The 20,986-nt window shown below is 51.2% G+C and overlaps 1 protein-coding gene across 12 annotated transcripts in view; it reads right to left on the bottom strand.

Annotated features, from left to right (window-relative positions):
- BACE1 (beta-secretase 1) overlaps window positions 1-20,295 on the bottom strand; it is a 44,953-nt gene extending 24,658 nt beyond the window's left edge. For 2 of the 12 annotated variants that reach the window (XR_011495679.1, XM_044753720.2), the window contains exons 1-8: window positions 19,564-19,958; window positions 5,726-5,814; window positions 4,084-4,321; window positions 3,438-3,575; window positions 2,592-2,726; window positions 1,545-1,646; window positions 1,042-1,191; window positions 610-781 (exon numbers count right to left, since the gene is read on the bottom strand). Coding sequence is in view for 10 of the 12 variants with exons in the window: in XM_044753720.2 (XP_044609655.1) it covers window positions 610-781; window positions 1,042-1,191; window positions 1,545-1,646; window positions 2,592-2,726; window positions 3,438-3,575; window positions 4,084-4,321; window positions 5,726-5,814; window positions 19,564-19,824 (1,285 nt within the window). In the remaining 2 variants the exon portion in view is untranslated. Of the gene's footprint in view, window positions 1-157; window positions 782-1,041; window positions 1,192-1,544; window positions 1,647-2,591; window positions 2,727-3,437; window positions 3,576-4,083; window positions 4,322-5,725; window positions 5,815-5,971; window positions 6,207-19,563 lie in introns of those variants that run through there. The other 10 variants (XR_011495680.1, XM_014855558.3, XM_044753718.2 and 7 more) reach the window with 10 other exon arrangements.
- Between the last annotated feature and the right edge of the window lie 691 nt (window positions 20,296-20,986).

Below are 20,986 nucleotides of genomic sequence, written 5' to 3'. Positions count from 1 at the left end.
ACAACAAAAGAACTTCCTGATAGTGAGGCCTGGAAATTAGGCCCTGAGGAGCCTGTAGAATCCCCTTCCTTGGAGATATTTAGGAGCAGGACAGAAAGCTGGTTCTAGGTGGAGGGCTGGCTCTCCTCCCAGGTCTTGGGGAGCAACAACCTTTCCTGTATACTTACCCAGTAGGAATGATACCTAAAAGTCAGTAGTGCTGAGCTGACCAAAAAGCCAGCCCCATATGTATGTAGTAAACTTACCTGTCACTGCTGATGTCCCGTTGCAAGACCCTTCCACCGTTCCGAAGTAGCATTCAACCTCTCTGTACACCAGCTGACAGGGTCACTATAGGCTCAGCCTGCTGCCCTGGGATCTGGAGCTTCCCAAGGTGCTTAGGCAGCTCTTGCTGCTCTGGGTCTCCAACCGAACTGACCAATCCAGGCAGGGTCACCGTGCCAGGCAATACAAAAAGCATGGGCACTGACACTAGCTTGTGCACAATATGTTGACACTGGCTTGAGGCAACTGTTACTACCTCCCACCCCGAAAGGGGCCCCAGTGTCCTAACTGCTGGACAGGGAGAACATGGATAGACTGGCCCACACCCATCCCTGGTGCTCTCACCGTGGCAAGCACTGACAGCAAAGCCAATTCGTTTTCGGGCCCGATCAAAGACAACGTAGAAGCCCTCCATGATAACAGCTCCCATAACAGTGCCCGTGGATGACTGTGAGATGGCGAACTTGTAACAGTCGTCTTGGGACGTGGCCACGTCTTCTACTGGCCGCAGGTATTGCTAAGTATAAGCAATCAAAGCATGACAGTGTGTCTTCCTCAACCCGTCCTTCCCACCTCTGCCTTCTACGTATCTAGGCCCTCAGGCAGTTCCCTTTGTCATCCCTGAGCTCAGAGGGATTGGTTTTTCCAAGAGCCCTTGACGACTGGACACTCATCTGTTTTGTCTTCCAAATCCTGAGAAGCCATGCCTGCTCACTATCTCCCAATATATACTTTCTCCTCTTCCTGGGATCCTACTGACTTAGGTTGGGGACATACCTGTGGAAGGATCGTGATGCGGAAGGACTGATTGGTGACCTCCCCCATCAGGTAGAGTGAGATGACTGGGAAAATGTTCCAAGGAGTGGTCCCTGCTTGCCAGCACACCAGCTGTTCCCCAAGCCAAAAACCGTCTGGGAACTTCTCCGTCTGTGTTGGCAATAAAGGGATAGCCATGAGGGAACAGCCTCTGTCACCATCTCACCTCTCCCATTTTCAGATAACACTCACTGGGCCCTCGATTTGCTTTTCTGTGGACTATCCAAACTGGGGAAAGGTAAGCTGAAACCCAAGGATTAGAGGAAGAGAGCAGGAGAGTGAGGCCAAAACTCTGTACCAGGGGAATTGTGTAATGAGCAAACTGAGGCCCATAAAGGACAACAGTTTTAAGAGATCCAAGTAGAAGGATCTGGGGGTAGAAATCTTGGTTCTTGTTGAGGAATGTGGAATTTCCCAGACTTCTGACACTCATCTCTTGTACCCCTGTCCTTAGTCCCACTGACCGAGGAGGCTGCCTTGATGGATTTGACAGCAGCTTCAAACACTTTCTTGGGCAAACGAAGGTTGGTGGTGCCACTGTCCACGATACTCTTGTCATAGTTGTACTAAGAGGGAGAAGAGAGAGTTAGAATGGTCGAAAGCTTTTTCTGATGTCAGGCTCTGGCCAGAATTGGAGGGGTGAGTCAGACCACTTTCAGTCCTGCCTGGGTTGGCATCCTGGCTTTGCCACTTCTTAGGTGGCAAGTTACTTAACCTCTGTGCCTCAGTTTCCTCATCTTTAAAATGAGGATAATAATAGTACCTACCTCAAAGAGTTATAAGATTAAATAAATTAACACATTTGAAGCACTTAGAATGGTGCCCGGCACAGAGGAAGCATTCAGTAAATGTTAACTCTCACTATCATGGGTGGGCATTCTCCAAATCTTGAAAATAAAAATACTTTGTATAGTGCTTTGAACTTTTTATATCTATTCTAATTTAACATACATTAAGAACCTAGGTAAGGAAGACTCAAATGGTTTGGATACCGCTGTGTGCCAGGCGCTGGGATAAACACTTTATTCATTTTCTCTATCTTCACCACAGTCTTTGGAAAAGGCATTTTTACCTCTGTTTTGCTGGTGAGAAAACTGAAACACAAAATAGTAACTTCCTGAGGGCACATGGCTAGTAAACGGCAGAGCTAGAAACCCAGGTCTTTCTTGCTTCCCAGGTCTTTCTGACTCCAAAGCTGGACTCTTCCACCATATCACACTGCCTCGCAGACGACTTGCCCCAGGCCAGAAAGCAAGGCAGTGACCAGAGTCCTGACACACTTTTTTCCTTACGAGACCATAAGCCACGTGGGCCCTGTGGAAGTGCTCTGCCAGTCTGTACCCCAACCTCAGGTCCTGCTGTGTGACCGTTCAGCTCCTGACTGTTCTAGGCTCAGCCCCCAACCCTTTCCTCAGTTCCTCCCCTCTGCCTCGTCCTCCCAACCTCATGACTCAGGGTCTGACCTCATGCTATGTTGCCTCCCCCCATCCTCTCCCCCTGGGTTTTATTACCTCCTTGCAGTCCATTTTCAGATCCTGTCCATTGATCTCCACCCGTACAATGATCACCTCGTAATACCACTCCCGCCGGATGGGTGTGTACCAGAGGCTGCCCGTGTACAGTGAGTGGTCAATCCCCCCAATGATCTAGGGAGAAAAAGAGGCAGGTACCAGAGTGCCAGCACAGAAGGACAGCAAGTCACCCAGAGAGCAAGCAATAGGATCAGTAATTCCTGGGGAACGGCGAGGCCCACTACAGGTCACCTTTCTCCTCTTCCTGCTTCTAAACAAATCATGCCCCAAAGTGGTTTATAGTTTCTTAAATGTGTTAAGAATGTGTTCAGGGGAGGAGACTTTCCAGGATTTTTAATTATTTGTTTCAGAATCACACAGCCCTTGATATAAAGTTATTTAAACCTAAACTGACATAATAAATGTTGAATGAATGATTATTTGCTTCTATTATAAGTTTTATTGTTTCTGCTTGTTGGAGATAGAGAACAATTTGCAATTTGTCCTAATTAATAAATAGACTTTTAAACCCCTTACATCTCTGCCCTCTGGTCATCAGACTGAATAATCTTAATCTAAGAGGTCTTATTTTCATTTTCTTTAAAATTTTCCTAATCATCTCTCATCCTTTCCAGGTTTACTATAGGTGCTTTGAATCCTTTTTGGAATAATGCAAGGAAGAAAAGGATAGAAAAAGAAAAGTGGGATGGGGCTTCATAAAGAAGCTTCTCTTGATTCTAAATAGTGGAGCCCAAGACTGTGGTGTAGCCATAAAGGGAGCGGGGGCAGATAGTACCCATGTCTCTGCCCAGTGCCAGCACCACCCCTCTCCTAGGACCTACTCACCATGCTCCCTCCGACCGAGGCCAGCACTTCTGACTGGTTGAGGGGGAAGCCAGCACCACAGAGCTGCAGGGAGAAGAGGTTGGGAACGTGGGTCTGCTTTACCAGGGAGTCAAAGAATGGCTCCAAGGAGTCATCGGGCTGTGGCAGAAAGAGACAAGGAGTGAATCCTCACACAGAGGGCCCTAATGGAAAGAGGCCAGCTACTTGCCTAAAGTGGAAGGCAAAAGGAAGAACCTGGGGGACGTTCCTTGGGAAGGGCCATGTTGAGGCACTGAGATCTGGTGGAACGAGGGTTAGCAAGAGACACTGGCAATGCAAACAGGAAGGATCGATGGGATCTTTGGTCCCCATATGCTTAACCTGTTTCAGATTTATGGGGGCCTCTTTTATTCTTAAAGATCTTAGAGTCAGTAATAACCACAGTCTGTTCCTGTGCCTATCACAGCATCTCTCACGATAGTTCTGCCCTCTATAGGGATGAAATTCAGACTGCCACCCAAGCCCCCTGTTAAATAATCCTTTAAACTGATTTGTTCCCTTCCCTTAGTAAGTTCCCTCCCCTTCTCTCTCCCAACTCCATCCCTGTGTAGCATGCAGTGTGCAATGTGCAGACTGAGTGTCTAGGGCTAGGCCTTGTTCCTCTCACCCTGGCGATCTCAGCATAGGCCAGCCCCAAGATGCCCTCCCAGTTGGAGCCATTGATGAAGAACTTGTCTGATTCAGTGATGGCAGCGATGTTGGCACGCACAGTGACGTTGGGGCCATGGGGGATGCTCACCAGGTCGGTGCCCAGCTCCCCCTCCCACTTGCCCTGGGTGTAGGGCACATACACGCCCTTCCGGAGGTCCCGGTATGTGCTGGACCTGTGGAAAGGAGGCAGAATTCTGTGGATGCATAACTACAACAACTGGTAAAGGGATCCAGCGTCCAACCTACTCCCAAATGCCATACCTTACCTCAGGGGCATTCTACATAAGACAAGGTGCCAGTGACCTTGCAAACAGATGAGAGGAGCCATTACCGTGGCTCGCTCTCCTGTCTCCATAGCTCATATCCCTATAGCTTAAGCTCAGGCCCTGCAAAGAACAAGCCTAGGCTTTGTGTATTATGCCGGCTGCTGCTGAAGGGACAGCCAGTGGGCATCTCTTCCTCCCCCCGGCTCCATCAAGCTCCCAGAGAAAAGAAGCTATTGACTCTCTTGCTGCCTTGGGACCCGGTGGTACCATCTGAGTGGTAGACGACAGTGCCAGGCAGGGTGAAGGTTCTACATTCTTTCTGTAGAATTGTTCTACAGCAAGTTCTTCCAAAGGATGGATTTGCACAAGCGTCTCAGCAGAGCACGTAGGTATTACACACCACTTGTGTGAAACATGCTCATCGACATGTGACACCCCCCACCTGTGTGTAATCATGCTAACCACAGCGCGCATGCGTGCGTGTGTGTGTGTGTGTGTGTGTGTGTGTGTGTGTGTGTGTGTGTGTGAGATGAGGGGCAGGGATGGGACTGGGACAAGGACCTAGAATGAATTCCCTTTCATTGATCCTGACCATGCCGCACTCCCTGACTGCTTTTCTAGATAGGAAAGTTACAGAGGAAGGGGTGTAAGAAGGCAGGAGATGGGGAAGGTGGCTTTGGCATCTGCCCTAGAAGCCAAGAATGAGATTTAAACCTCTACTCATGTTTTCACACTGAGGGAAGCCTCAGACATTAGATGTCCTGTCACCACTTCCTGCTTTTATGCTAAGGGGACTCCCAATTCATCTCTCACTGCCTCTCTTACCTTAAAAACCGTGTCAACCTTCACTTCCTTGAGCTGTACAAAGCTGCTGGGAGTAGCCCATGGGTGAGAGTACAGCAAAGGGAGCTGTCACTGCAGCCTGCTCTGCCTAGACTTAGTTGGTGTCAGAAAACCGAGAACCACTGAGGGAGTGTGGGATGAAGTCCCCGTGCCTCCCGACTCAGGCAGAGAGAATGAGACCCCTGAGGTGGCCCTGAGAGCTTTGAGTTGCTCTTCCTTTCCCTCCCACAGGAAGCTGCCCTGCCTCAGCACTGAAGAACTTCCTGGCTGCCCCTCAACTTGCCCTCTACTACAGGGACGTAGTACACCTCAATCCCTGCCTCTCCACTCTTCTCTCCTGGTCACTGTCGCCTTCTTTTCCCTTCCCGTTCCCCAGCAGGAAGAAAGGATCTGAGGAGCTAGTCTTTCTCCCTGCAGCCCTCCCCTGACCCTTTTTGGCCCTGGATCCTTGGGAAGAGTTCTTCCCTCCAGCTCTTCCCCAGGACTCACAGCTGCCTCTGGTAGTAGCGATGCAGGAAAGGGTGGGGGGCAGCCCCCACTGCAAAGTTACTGCTGCCTGTGTCCACCAGGATGTTGAGCTGTCAGAGAAAGGGGAGAGAGAGATGTTATTGACACAAGGCTCTGGGCTCACCACCTTCATCGTCCTTCACCCCACCAGCCAGGTAGTCTCCCTCTGGAATGTCCAGGGTGAAGCTTCCGTGATGCTGGACTGGACAGGCCAGCACCTGCTAGTACCATGACCACAGATGGAACAGGGGGTCCTATGGCATCCTCTTCAGGGCCTCGGAAACATTGTGTTCACTTCTGTCTTCTCTGTAGAATCATAACATTTTCTCTGTCATCGGAGCCTCGTTATCTCCATGTGTGTGTGTGGTCTCCATTCCTGTCTCTCTGCCATCAGCTTGCCCTTCCTCGCGTCGTGTACCTGTCGGATTCTGTCTTCAGAGCTTACCCTTTCCTTTCCTTTTCTGGTTCTCCTAGGAAGCATATCACCCAGCAGGCAGCCTGGCTCAACCCCTCCAGCTCCGAGCTATTCTAGGAGCTGGCACTGGTGAGGGGAGCTGTGGGGACCAGGATGGCATGTTGGTGACCACATGTTTCTGACCCTGCCTGCCAGAATATGGCTCTCCATGAAGGGCTCCCCTTGTGTCTCAGAGGTGACACAGACCTCTGAGTCCTACTGTCAGACATAGTGGGGAGCCAGGAACCCAGTATGATGTCTCATCTTGTCAGGTCCCTGGTTTCGGCTAAATGAATACGGATGGGCATCTTCCCGGTTCCTTCTCCTAGCATCTCTTCTGATGCCCTGACCCCTCTCTCAGTCAGTCCAGAGCCAGTTTTTGAATGTCTACTCTGTCCTCACAGGCAAAAAGAGGAAAGGCCCCTCTCCTCAGAAACACGGGAATCTGTACAGTGAATCCTCTCTTGCTACCGCTTCAGCTTCTCCCCTGACCTCAGGGCCCTTCGTTTCTGTATCCTCTCTCAGTGCAGTGAAGTCAGCTGACCTCGGTTTTGGTGCAGGCTCTGACCTTGTCACCCTGGGCAGGTCACTGTGCTTCCCTGGGCTTCAGTTTCCTCCTCTCTGCCAGATCCTCTCACTGCCTCCGGCTCCTTCCTGCTCTCAGTGGTCCTCTGTGGCTCTGCTGACTGCACCTCCCCCAGCCCCCACTCAGGCTTCCTGGCCTCCTCGTGTCCCCAAAGACTCCTCTCCACTGTCGCCCCAGCCCTCTGACCTGCCTCAGCCCTCCTTCCCAGCCCGTACTCCTGGCCTGGTGCCCATCTCCCTCCCTGCCCTTCTCCCCCTGCGTCTCCCCCTGCCCCTCTCCCTGGTCTCTGAGCAGCCACCAGCTCCAGATGCTGTGCTTTCAGAGAATCAGTAGAGCTGGAGGCACAGCAGTTCAGATTTCAATCAACCAGGTTAATGATTAAAAAGCCTTCTTCACCCACCTACTCCCCAAGATCCTACTCCCCCTCCCGCCCCCCTGCTAGGACTCTGCTCCCTGGACCAGGTCAGCCTTATATTTACAGGGATCCCTGCCACCACTGGACCCCCAAAAAAGAGTGTCTCCCCTACAACACTGGTCCCTGTAGCTGTGTGAGGGAGAACTACCTGGAATGTATGTGCCTGGCAGGCTCTAGAAAAATAGGACCACTTTTTACACTGGAATGCAGCCTTTATCTGGGGGCTCTGTGTCCCAGCTGTTCCAGGCGCCCCCACACCACTCCTCTCCTCTGTTGCAGGGGGAGGAGCTCTCTCTGCAGGCCACTCCCTCCCCAGCCAGGAGGGCCGGTCACTCTTGTTGCCCTTCCAGCCCCAGCCTTTTTCCTCATCTGAGGAAGGTCCACCTAAAGGGGGTTGAAGCCCAGGGAGGAACGGCCCTTCCACTCCGATCTCCCTCACTTCCCCCTACTCAGCCCCATACCAGGAAGTCAGGCTGCCACTGCTCTCTCTGCCTCCTCCTCTCCACCCTCCACAACAAAGTGGGAGACTGAAATAATAAATAGTTGCCATTCCCTCCTGAGCAAATGTCTGACCGTCTGTCTGCCCTTTGCACTGTGATCCTGCTTCTGAGAGGAGTGGTTTCTGGTCCTGTCCTTCTACATTTCTAAGGCAAGCCCCTTGGGCAGCTTCCAGCTGCCTTTCTCCCCTTCCTGTGCCCACAGAGGCCTCCTACAGGGTGGGGGCCTTAGGGAACTGAGCCACCACACGCATGAAACAGGGCAGTTAAGGGCAGCCTGAAAGAGGAAAATAAGTGGTGAAAGGGTTGCGTGCAGCCGAACCTCCTGAGCAGATGCCCTCACCTCTCATTTCACCCAACAGAGGCCATCAGGTGGGACGTCCCTCATCTCCTACAATCAGTCATTGCAACCTGCCTGCGGCTGTGCTGGCCATCCTTTCTCTCAGCTGTCCTTTCTCCTGGATCAGGAGTGGACTTCAGCTAGGCTTGGGAGCCAATCCCCTCCTCACTTCTCAGGCACCCTACTCTATTAATCATCCCTTTCCCTCAGGTAGATTCAACCGTCATGCCAGTCCCCACCTCCCACCCCCTAAATCTGGATTCTTCCTATTGGCATTTACAAATGCTTGAGTCTCTTCATTAAAAAAAATCTTTCATTTCACATCCGCCTCCAGTTACCCTCTCTCTCTCCTGTCTTCACAACCCAAGTTCTCAGCCAGGCTGTCTTCATTTCTTCACCTCCCACTCATTCCTCAACCCATTCTAAAACTGAGTTTCGCCTATCCCTCCCTCCACTATAAAACAGCCCTTACTACAGTTACCAATGATTTCATGTCACCAAATACCAAAGACGTTTTTCAGATCAGTCCTCATCTTACTTGACTTCTCCGGAGCATTCAACACTGCTGACCTGTCCCTCTTCGAAACACTCTTCTCTGTCGCCCCATGCTGTGGTTGGCCTCCCACCTCTCTGATCATATCTTCTCTGTCTACCTTGTAGGGTCACTTCTCAAGGCTTGGGCTTTGGCCCTCCTCCTCTCCCACTATTCTGTCTCCCTGAGACGTCTCACCCGTGGCTGCGGCTGTGGCTGCAATTACTGCTTACATCCTGATGAGTCCTAAGCTCTAGACTTTTCCTCCTCTTTGAGCTGTAGAAGCACACATTGAACTGCCTCACAGATACCTCAAATTCAGGATGTCCAAAGCTGCCCTTAGAGTCCTGCCCATCTGTCTTTTCCGAGTCTTCCCTATATTAGTGGATGGTGTCACCATCCATCTGTTCCACAAGTCAGCAATTTTAGAGACACCTTAACATTTCCTCTTTTTCACATCTCTAGCCAATGCATCAACAAGTCCTGTCCAATTAACCTTCTTAAAAGTCTCTTGAATTTATGCATTTCTGGCCATCTCCTTTGCCACCCCTAGGCCAAGCTATCATCTCATTCAGGAATATCACAGTAGCTTCTCGACTAGTCTTGGCACATCCACCCTGGACCTCTCTAACCTGTTTCTGCACTGTGGCTAGAGTGATCTTTTCAAAGGGCAAATTTGACCATGTTACCCTCTGATGTCAATTTTTTCCCTTTGCTATTAAAATAAAAACTTAAAGCTTTAACATTTCCTACAGGGCCCTTCATGGTCCGACCTTCCCTCCATATCCAGCCTAGCCTGTCCCATACTCCTCCAAGCCCTCTGCCCACTAGCAACACTGGCCTCATTTCAGGTCCTCAAACCAGCCATGGTCCCTCCCTGCAAAGGCTGGTGCACAGTCATTCACTGTGCCTAGACCACCCTTCTTCCCCTTGCGGTTGTGTCTGCTCATCTCCTATCATCCTTCAGTCTAAGCCCAAAAGGACTTCCTAAGAGAAAAAGGCTAGGTCATATTCTCCTATTAAAATGCTTCCATAGAGGGGCCGGCCTGGTGGCGCAGCGGTTAAGTGCTCACATTCCGCTTCGGTGGCCTGGGGTTCGCTGGTTCGGATCCCAGGTGTGGACATGACACCGCTTGGCACACCATGCTGTGGTAGATGTCCCACATATAAAGTAGAGGAAGATAGGCATGGATGTTAGCTCAGGGCCAGTCTTCCTCAGCAAAAAAAGGAGGATTGGCAGCACTTAGCTCAGGGATAATCTTCCTCAAAAAAAAAAAAAGCTTCCATAGAACTTGCCACCCTGTAATTTCACATTGAATCGCACCTTCTCTTGTATCTAATTTTTTAAAAATCCCCATTGTGTCCCTAGTGGGTATCTCACAGTGCCTGGCATAGGTGTTTCTTGAATTAATGAATGGTTAAAGGAAAGAAAAGGAGAAAGAGCTCATCCACCCTATTTTGGGGGAGGAGGAGCTTTCACTGGCTTTCAAACAGTGGGTCTTTTTAGGTGATAGATGTGTCTGTAGCTCAGACCTGCCTTCCTCTCACCAGGCCCCCTGGTTTGACACAAGATGAGAGTCTTCAGCAGCCTGAGTCCTGGAGCCATCTTACCTCTTCCCCATCCCTTGGGGCCAGGCGCACTCAGGAGTCCCCGTAGCTATAGCCTATAGATGCCCAGGGGGCTGCAGCCTGGGGTCAGGGCTAGGTCAGTGCCAATCACTTAACAAACAAATGTGCCCCCTGGGGCCTCTGAGGGAAGGCAGCTTCATGGGAAGTGCTAACAAGCCCCACAGGGATAGGCACACCTGCTTGGTTCACTCTGCAGTCCACTCTTCAGTCGAGGCTTCCCTGGTTTTCACAATAGATCTTGGGTGATAAGATAGGTATGGCTCTGAGGAGTTTGGGATAAGCTCTTTGTTCCCCAAAACCCACCTATCTTGGCCCCAGCTCTCACTCGAAGACAGGGATAGCTCAGGTTCTTCTGGATGAAAAGAGCCTTTGGGAGTTATCTGTGCATTAGTCTGAAGAGATGGGGATCCTTTCCAATTCTGAAAGATGTCTAGTTAATTAAGATCCACAGCCTTTCTTGGTAGCCTATCCCAGGGTCTTACCACTTTGGCAAGCCTCTGGGAGGGGCTTTAACTCTAATTCTTCCTACTAAAGAGGAAGTCTACTTCCGTCTATGTGGGCCTCAGGGTTAATGGAGGAAGGGCTCTTATCCTCTTGTCTAACAAGCCTTTTAGCTAAAGCTGAGATGTAGAAGAGGGTAACATGGTCAAATTTGCCCTTTGAAAAGATCACTCTAGCCACAGTGCAGAAACAGGTTAGAGAGGTCCAGGGTGGATGTGCCTTTCTTCCACTTTACCGAGGAGGAAACTGAGACCTAGAGTGAGTAAGAAACTTGACCCATCTTACACAATAAGCCACAAAGCTAGGACAAGAATATGATGGTTCTAGCCAACTCCAAGTCTGATCCTTCATCTCCTTGACCTTCCTGTTTCTCTCGTTTGGGAAGGAAGCATGTGGTAGATTGTTACACTAATGAATCACACCCTCCCATATCCATGCCCTGGTGTGACCCCTCCGACATTGACTCCGAGCTTGGCCATGACTGCTTTGGCCAATGGGACATCAGCAAAGGAGGAAAGCGGAGGCTTGATAAGTGCTTGTGCACTGGAATTCACCTCTTGGAATGCTGCCCTGAAACTGTATGTGAAGAAGCTCAGTCCTGCCTCCTTGAGGAGGAAAGACTTCACGGAGAAAGAGGTCCAGCCAGCCCAGCTTTGTCCAGCCCCGCAGCTGCCCCAGCTGCTGAATGCAGCCACATGAGTGAGCCCAGGTAAGACCTGTAGAAGAACCACAAGCCAACCCACAGGATCCTGAGAAACAAAATGGCTCTTCTTTCCAGCCACCAAATTTTGGAGTAGTTTCCTACACAGCATCAAATAACTCATACAAAACTATCTGAATCAAATACTGAGATCCTTACCCTTGGGGGCATCTAACCAACCATAGGTCAACTCCACTGAACATCTCTCATCACTTTTCTCCTTCCTCACCATGCTTCTTGTGAAGTTTCTCAATAGTGTGGTGCTCTCTCACCTCTGCACCTTTGCATATGCTGTTTCCTATGCCCCAAACAGTCTCTCCCTGTTTTGTCTAACTTCTGTTCGCATTTCAAGTCACAGTTTAAACATCCTTTCTCCCAAAGGTCTTGCCCTGATGCCCCCAGACACGATTAGTCTCCTTCTCTTACAAGTCCTCAGTATCACCTGTGCTTCTTTGTATATTTCTCATCAAACTTTTAATCGTTTATCTAATGTCTCTCTGTCCCACACAATATGAGCTGCACAAGGGTAGGGAGCACATTTGTATCCTTATTGTCTAATTCTTAGCTAGCTCTCAGTAGGTGCTCCATAATGATTTTTTTAATTAACTGACAGTAATTGCCTCATTTCCTGCAGGTCTAAGTGACCCTACAGACTCTTGCTACTAGTTCTCAGCCCCAGGGACCTTGCAAGGGTGATTTTCCATCTGGTACTGTGCATGGTGATGATGACAACTGATGCCCACCATAGCCATGAAATTGTCTGACTATCCACCCAGGTTCTTAGAGCATCATAGTGACTTCAGGACTCCTTGGTCTCCGAGACTTCTGAGCCGGCTTCATCCGCTTTCCTGAGCGGATATTCCCAGACCTGAGCTTGCCCAAGGCTGAGAGAAGGGGACAAGGAAGGACACGAGGAACCTAAAGTCAGCACCTGGGAGTGGCTGAGGGCCAGCAGAGCACACAGCTCCTGCCTGAGTCCAGCGATTGGGTCCCGTCCAGGTTCCTCCCACCTTGACCAAGTCAGCTGACCCTCTGGAAATGGACTCCTTTGCCCAGACATATCTTGTGTCTTCCTTCACTCTCCAGGCTGAAGCTGGCAATCGATACCTGGAAGCGAGCAGGCTTCCTGGTGCACCCTACTCCACTCTGGGCTGGGTTTTTTTAAGGAATCCCAAGGTGGCTGGGTCACCCCAAACCTTATCTAGTATACCCTTCTCCCTTCAGACAGGATGCTCCATTTCCCCCAGCCCCAAACCCAGCTCCATTAACATTTATCAGTGCTTCCTATTCAAATGAGATGATAAATATGAATGGTCAAAAAATATATGTCTGTTCTTAAAGAACAGATTTAAGACAATGGTTTTTAAGCTTTTTTTTAAGCAGCAGAACCCTTTTCCAATCTCATGCAGGATCCCAGTGTATCAGAGAGAAAAAAGCAGAGATGTTCTCCTTGAGGAAGAGGTTTTACTTCCTTCGTCTCCATCCCCTACCGCCGTCCCCGTGGTGGCTCTTGAGGCATCTCTTTAGCACCTTCAGCCTCCATGGAACCTACCTGGAAAGCCCCTGGTCTGTGAGGTATCCCAGCAGCTGTTAACTACCTGCTTTTCGTTGTCAGACAGCAAGTCCTTCCTATTGTCTAACCTTGTCCCACCCACAGGTTGCAGTGGCTTTAATCTTCTCTGGGTCTGTCCTCAGTTGAAAACGCAGCTGATGTCTGGCATAAGCCCATTTTCCCCCAGCCACCTGGGTTATGCTCAGCACACGGGCTTGTTTGCTCAAGCCGTTGGGAGTTACCGGGGTTCACTCCTTGTGCTGTTGAGCGAAAACTCCACAGGCACTAGAAGAGAATAATTGGTGGGGTTCCCCAAGCCCAAGAGGCCAATCAAGGAGACCTCCAGCTTGGACACAGTGGGTTTACAATGGGCAGCAGACAGGGCATTCACAGGGTGCTAACAGTTCAGGAGGTCTGGGGAGAGAGGATAGGCCGGCTTGGGAGAGGCAGGGAGCTCAGTCAGTTTGCTCTGTGGCTTTGTCAGAGTTGACAGAAAAGACCGAGGTGTCCTGGCTCCCCCATATGAGCCCTTAGGACTATTGATTCATCATTCTCCTCAGAGGGAGCATCTCCTCCCTCTCAGGAACCACTGGCTACAGCACCTGAGGATGTGGCAGGTGAGCATCAGCAAATGCTTTCCAGCCTTCTGAGCCCAACCTGCCAAGGGAAGCTCAGGGCAGCTCTAGAACCTGGAAAGTGGTCTGGCTCCTTCCCAGAACTCTCCACTGCCCAGGCCCCTAAGAGAGATGGCTCCCAGCAAACAGAGAAATCAGTTGTCAGTACAGGGGCTTCCCTGAGAGATGTTTCTCTTCCTGGATTTTCGACCAGAATTTTCTGCTTAGCCCTTTATTGGAGACACCCAAGAGGTCACAGTCTTTCTCAACGCCCCTCACTCTCAGGTGAACTCTTTCTTTCCTGATCTGGGGAGGCAGAGAAGGAGAAGTGTGTGAAATGAAAGCATGAGGGTCCTAGAAAAGTCCCGTGTGCAACCTGAAGCCCAACCAGGTCCAGCCAGGTAGGAGGGGAGGGAGGAGGAAGGGAGGAAGAAGGAGGGGATGGAGGGAGGAAGGAAAGGGAGGGAGAGAGGAGGGGGATGGAGGGAGCAAGGAAGGAAGAAAAGGGAGGGAGAGAGGAAAGGGAGGGAGGAAGGAAGAAAAGGGAGGGAGAGAGGAGGGGGCGGGAGGGAGGAAGGAAGGAAAGGAAGGGAGGAAGAAAGGAAGGCAGGAAGGGAGGGAGGAAGGAAGGAAACAAACCTGGAATTCTACTGTATAAAAACAATAAAAGCTGAGCTATTCTGGGAGGGCTGGGAGATGTGAGGGCAGGTGGGAGGGGGGAGGGCTTGGTGACTGGGAGGGTGGATGGTCCAGATTTGCCTGCTTACCTTTCTCCTTCACACTGAGGTCCCTTTATAGACTCCCACAAATTGCAATTTGAAAACCATTCTAGGGAGGGGGGAGGAAAGCCACTTGGCCTTTCTTGGTTTCTGAGACCCCACATCCTCACAGTTTTCTTCTCTGAACATTTTCTCTTGCTCCCTTGATCCCTAGTCTACACCCAACATCTTTCCCTAATCGTTTTCCTCTTTTCTCTCCATTCTCTCAAAGAGCAAGTCCGTGTGCTAATTTCCCTTCCACAACCACCTCTCTGCAGGCGACTCCCAAGTCTACCTGTCCAGTCTTAATGTTTCTCCTGTTTCCAGATCCCCATTCTCAGCTGGTTGCTGGATCCACAGGAATGGTCCCCTGGCATCTCAAAGTCAACCAACACGTCCCAGACTGTAGAACCCTGGAAAGACTCAGGATTTGGACTTGGCATTTAAAGACCTGGATTTGAACGTCAGCTCTGCTCTTAGCTGAGTAACTCTGGGCAAACCACTTACACTCTCTGAGCCTGTTTCCTTATCCCCCAAATGGACATGCTAATACCTATGCCTTGTAATTAAAGCAGAATAATGAACACGGAATTTTGGGGAACTATACTGTGCTTTAAAATCTTGCTCCTTTTGCTGTGTTCCCTGGCATACACGCAGTCAGAGGAGTTAAAAAGGAGGGGAACCACCTTCTCTTCCCTCTCCCTCACCAGGGCAGAGAACACCCGGTGGAACCGATGTGGGAATGCCAGCTCTCTGAGGACGTCTCCTTTCTGTCCTCACCGCCACACTCTCTTTCAGGCCCTTGTATCCTAACTGAGATCGTCGTCTTGGGCTCTAGACTATCCAAGTTATTCTCCACACTGGAGTTGTTTTCCTAGAACCAAAACTATACTAGACCATTCCCCTTCTCATATACTCCAAGGACTCTCTGCAGCCTCCAGAATAAAACCCAAACTCCACCCAGCCTCACAGCATCCCTACCACAGCGTCCAGCTTCTTAGCACAGCTCATACCTCTCTTCATGAAGTGTCCCCACCTCCCTCCAAATAGCCAAGCTTTCCCATCTTTCTAGGCCATATTCAAATGGTACCTTTTCCAGCAAACCTTTCCTAACGTCATCTCAGAAGTAGCCACTTCTTTCTCTGCACTTCCAAGACTCACTGTCTTCTCTTTGTACCAAACGCATTCGGTCTTGTATGGTGTTTAGCTGTTTCTATGTCTGTGTCTCACACCAAATCATGAGCTCTCCAAGCGCTAAGACTATGACATTATTTTTCTCTTCTGCACACAGTAGGTGCTCAACCAACATTTGTTAAACTGAATTGACTATCACCAGATTTTGATGCTAACAATTAAAGCATTATCCTCTGTTTGGATAGTGATGCTCATATCATTAAAATGAGATGCTGTCCTTTCATTTAAGTGAAAGAATGAAAACACTTTCTCCAAGAGCTGCAGTTCTGCACTCACAAATGCCCATCAGCATTCTACTTAGACGTCTTACACTGTATTCCTTCATTCACTTGACGTTTTTTAGGTGCATGTTCTGAGCCTGGCGCTGTGATGGATATTAGATAAAGAGGGATGAGACATTACAAAAAAATAAATTAAAAAATGTAAAAGACATTGTCTTCAAGAGCTTGACGTTTTATGAGGGAAACAAACACAAAAACAGTTACAATGCGTTGCGACAAGTGTAGGAAGGGAGACACGAGCGGGTGTCATGGGAGGATGGAGGGGGCTGCTCATGATAAACTCTCTCTTCTCCCCCAAGACACACAGATTGGTGGCATGGTGCAGTCGGGAGATCAAGGGTGAGGCAGGGTCTCAGCCTACGGGCGTGCCACTTGGCCAATTATTCAACTTTCAGTTCCCATTTCTTCTGCTGGAAGCTTTGAATGATAAGACTTTTTATACACATTGCAGGAATTACTGTAAAGACCAACATAACCTATGTGGAATATATTTTAGAACTTCACATAAACTCAACCATAAATACAAATATATGTGTGTACACAAGTACTACTAAACCATCCCCTGCTGCCAACCTTCCTGCTCCCACAAATGGTCTTATTATTCTCCAATTCACCCCAGATCAGAATCTCAAAATCATTTTTGATCCTTCTTCCTCACTCTTCACATGACGTCAGTAAGTCCTGTCCATCTGCCTCGTGCTGTTCCTTGCATCCTCGTCATCCCTTCCCTTTCCCTCTTATCACAGCCTCATTCCCTTCTTGTTATAGTGCCTCACACTTGGACCTTTGTGAGCCTCCTGCAGCCTGTATCTCTCAGTTCTATTCTTTCTAAAATTCAGATGTCTCTTTCTAAACAATTGCTTTCTTTATGTCATTCCCCTGCACAAATAAATTCAGTTTTCTCCTTATTTCTTCAGACTGAGGTCCAAACCTTCTAGCTTGACATTTAAGGCTTTTGGCAATTTGGCTCTATCTTCTTTACCCAAACCTGTGACATTAGCTGGACTGGGTTTCTCACGGTCTCCTGAGCAAACGTGCATAAGCCCAAACACACACACCTCACTCTCTCACTCACTGTGGCCTCCTTGGTCTCAGGGGTAGGGTGGGAAAGAGTAGACATTCATGTAAAGGGCAACTACAGTTTGGTGGGACAGGTGCCATTTCTCCACTGGGAATGGCTCCCACCTCCTACCCATCCTTCAAGACCCTGCTCACTGACGTCTCCTGTGCGAGGCCTTCCTTGATTTGAGCTCCTCCTGAACACTTACAGCACTCACTCACTGGACTACTATAGATCAGTGCTTCTCAAACTTGAGACACAGCCCTGGAGATTCTGACTCTGTAGGTCTGGGGCCAGAGAATTTATATTTCTAACAGACTGTGATGACAAGGGTCTGGGGTCCTCACTTTGAGTCCACTGCTGTGGATTACCTTGAACTAATACACAGACTGCCACTTCTACTCTAAGCTCTTTGAGGGCAGAAAATGTATCTTCTGTCTCTTTGTGGATCAGCTCCCCCAAATCCAGCAATTAATTGCCTGGCGCAGAGAAAGTGCTCCCCAAGTTCCACTTTCACTCATTCAGAGTACTCTGCTGTTCACGTTCTCATTTGGTGCTTACAATAGGGAGAAAGGGCATCCTTCTCGCAGACTGCTGGGGAGAGAATCAGAGTCATCACGGGAGCAGGGAAGGCTGGCGTTGGCTTGGGTTGAAGCCATAGGGAGACCACAGAGTTGCTCTAATCGTGGTCTCCCTGGCACTAGCTCTTCGGGCTGGTGTTGGACTTTAAGCTCACTTTCCCCTTCTCCTTGGAAGGAGGGAGAAGGAACTGACGTTGACTGGGCAGTTACTCTCTGTCAATTTTTGGGCTGGGGGATGTATCCAGCATCCCAGTATCCAATATCCCAAACACTGTCTCAGGCGTCCAGGGAAGTACCGTAACTGGTCCCTCAGTTCTACACGTGTAGACACGGAAGCCCAGAACACCCAAGTTTTTATGCTTCATTGCATAGCACAGAGGAGGCAGAAGTGGCCAGACAAGTTAGGAAACCAACCGTGACTACATATTTATTGGAGGTCAATTATGCGTTCAGGTGCATTGTTCTAGGTGCTTTCACCTACTCAGTCTCATTTAATCCTCACAATTATGTTGCAAAGGAGATCTCACTTCACCCACTTTAAACACAAGGCAACAGCCTCAGAGAGGTTGTACAATTTGCCCAAGGCCACACAGCTGGGAAAAGGAAAAGCTGTGGGTTGTAGAGCTGGAATTCCTGGTCTGTCTGACCACAAAGCCCTTGTTGGTTTCACAGCCCCGTCTGTGTCCACGTCACAGGGTCTGTGCACAGTTTGCATGGCACATCAGTAGCAGGAACAAGAGTAAGTCCCAGGTCTTGACATCTCCTTGTTCCCTGACAATACCTTGCACACTGTTGGCTCAGGCTGCAGGGACCCTGGATTCAGGCTCCACCCTCACACTGACTTGAGGCTGTTTCTGGGGAAGTTATGATGCACAGGAAAGGGGGAGGGGGGCTCGGGGGGGAGGACAGAACCTTGGATCAGCTGGGAGGTAGGCCTGGGTGCTAGGGACCCACGTTTCTCCCAGATCCAGTGTAAGTGCTGTCTGGCAAGTCCTGAGAAGAGTGGCTGTTCCCTCTACACACAGGCACACTTGAACCTTCACAGACCCTCCCAAGGACGGGCCTCTGGGACACAGATCCGGGGGAGGAGGGTGGCTCACAGAGATGTGCAGGCTCAGATTCAAGGTGACACACACCAGCACAGACAGAACCATCCTGCCACCCATGCCCAGACTCACCCACAGAGGAGGCAAATGCACCCAGAGGTCAGCCACAGCACCCCACAGAGGGCTGCTCATGCCCACACGCCCACCCACCCACAAGGGCGCAGGGGGTGCAGTCCCCACGAGGCAGCTTGGAGGGTTGTGAGGAAGGATGGGGAGAGCTGGCAGTGTTTCCTCCATCGCTGCCATGCCCCCATCCCCCCAATACCTCTCAGCTCATGGAAGAGTCTCATTCTTAGAAGGGGACTCTGGCTCCTTTGCTAGGATTTGTCCTTTCCTAGGCTCAGTTTAGTCCCCTCTGTCCTCTGCTCCGGAGGCATGGGGTGGGGGAGGGGCTGGAGTGCAGAATGCAAAGCGGGGAGGAGGGAGGAAGGAGAGGCTAGCGGAAGGCAAGAGTCTGCCCAGGGCTTCTGGGCTAGAGCGGAGGTCAAGAGGAGCTCGGGAACCTCGCTTTGCTGTCCCTGTGGCAGCCCAGACAGCAGGAGAGAAGGGCTGACCCAACTCTGCCAGGATTCCTCGGTCCTCAGGTGCTGCCATGGTCAGAACCTCAGATTCCCGGAACACCAGAGGAGGGGAGAGTGGTGGGGTTGGGAGACTCAGGCTCGGCCAGGGCTGACACCTGTTCCTAGCGCCCCTGTGGCTGGGACCCTTCCCCAAGTCAGGCTCCCCCGACTCAAGTGTTTCTCTTGCCCCAGATCCTTACTGAGGGGGTATGTGTGAGATTGCCAGGAAGGGGAGGGCAGTCAGACAGGGGCGATTGGGAAGCCTGTGAGGTGAAGGGAGGGAGGAAAGAGGAGCTCCGGGGATGACTTCTGCCAAGAGTCCCAAAGGAAAGGTTTAAGAGAGGGTCCCTCCTGCCCGCGCCATCCTGCCCATGTTAGCAGAGGCCAACATGCTGCATCCCTGGCCTGTGTCCCCTCTGTTCATGCAGGAAGGAGGGTAGGGCTGGCCTGGTGACCTTACCGTCTGTGGGGGGCTGCCCACGGTCATCTCCACATAGTAGCCCTGACCGGACTTGCCCCTCAGGTTGTCCACCATGTCCACAAAGCTGCCCCTCCGGCCGGTCTCCTCCGGCTCCTCGTCAGTCTCCCGGGGCAGCCGTAGCCCCAGGGGGGCGCCCCCCAGCCCGCTTCGCAGGGGCAGTCGGATGCCCGGCTGGGTGCAGTGGGCAGGCAGCACTCCCGAGCCCACCCACAGCAGGAGCCAGGGCAGTACTTGGGCCATGGTGGGCCTGGCCTTCGGGCCTCTCTGGGCTCACTCTGGCCCACGTCCGTCCCTGTTGCCTGCCCCCAACTCTGGGCGCTGGTGGCAGCTTCTCAGGAGAGTGAGCTGTGAGGCATCGGGGCTCCAGAGCCTGCAGGCCCCTCGGCCAGCCCGCCGTCCAGGCTGTGGGTATCAGGCCGGAGAAATCCGCAAGGAGAGAGAAGGGGAGGAGATGGATCCGAAGGCTGGCTACATCTGGCCGCCGGCATCCAGCCTCAGCAGAGGTCTGGGAGAGGAGGGCTCTGGCCCCCTGGGGGGGTGGGAGGGGCGGGCATGGCAGGTCACGGCTGGTTTCCTGGTCCTCCTGGTGGGTCGGCAGCGGAGGAAGGGGCAGGGGTCCTGGGCTCCTGCAGTTGCGTTTGCTGGTCAGGCCACCATAATCCAGCTCCCAGCTCCCAGGCAGGCTGGGGAGGCGGAAAGACTTGTGGCGGTGGCTGTCAAAGCCAAAGGGTTTTCGCTTTTCCCTGGGATCGCTGGGAAGTGTAGTCTTCCCATGGCAGGCAGCCCAGCTTCCGGGGTTGGTGAGGGGTCTGGGATGCCCTCTGCCGAGATGGAGTCCACCCTGCAGGACCCTGGCGGGAAAGCTTTCCTCGGTCCTGGCTGGGCGGGAAGGGCGGTCAGGATGCAGTGGCGGTAGACTTTTCTCATTCTGTCAGTCCTTCGTTCTGCATTTATTGAGCAGCCACTGTATGCCAGGCACTCTGCCAGGCACTGGGGCTACAGAGAGAAATAAAATGCACATGCACCTTACAAAATGATGTGGCTTTAAGGAGTAGGGACTTGGGGGACTTCTGGGGGATCTGGGAAGGCTCAAGGGGAGGAGGTGGTATTTAATTTGAGCCTTAAAGAATGGGTGGGATTTCCACGAGCAGAGATTGGAGGAGCAAGAATAAGGGGGCTAGAAGGGTGTTCTAAGCAGCCGACTGCATCAGCATGGTCCAAAGGGGAAAAGCGTGGGGCGGTCTGTCTTCCCCGGAGCCTGCGCTCTGTGGACAGGTGAGAGCAGCAGGGACTGCTCTCATCTGAATCTGTCCCTCACCTCCACCCTAGACGCTGGGAATCCGCAAGACCCTCCTGATTTCTGTGCTATAAGTCAGACTGAGGGTAAATAACTGACGTCAGC

The sequence above is a fragment of the Equus asinus genome, chromosome 20 (assembly GCF_041296235.1).
Source record: "Equus asinus isolate D_3611 breed Donkey chromosome 20, EquAss-T2T_v2, whole genome shotgun sequence".
Taxonomy (NCBI): domain Eukaryota; kingdom Metazoa; phylum Chordata; class Mammalia; order Perissodactyla; family Equidae; genus Equus; species Equus asinus.
This window is presented reverse-complemented; position numbering and strand designations above follow the sequence as displayed.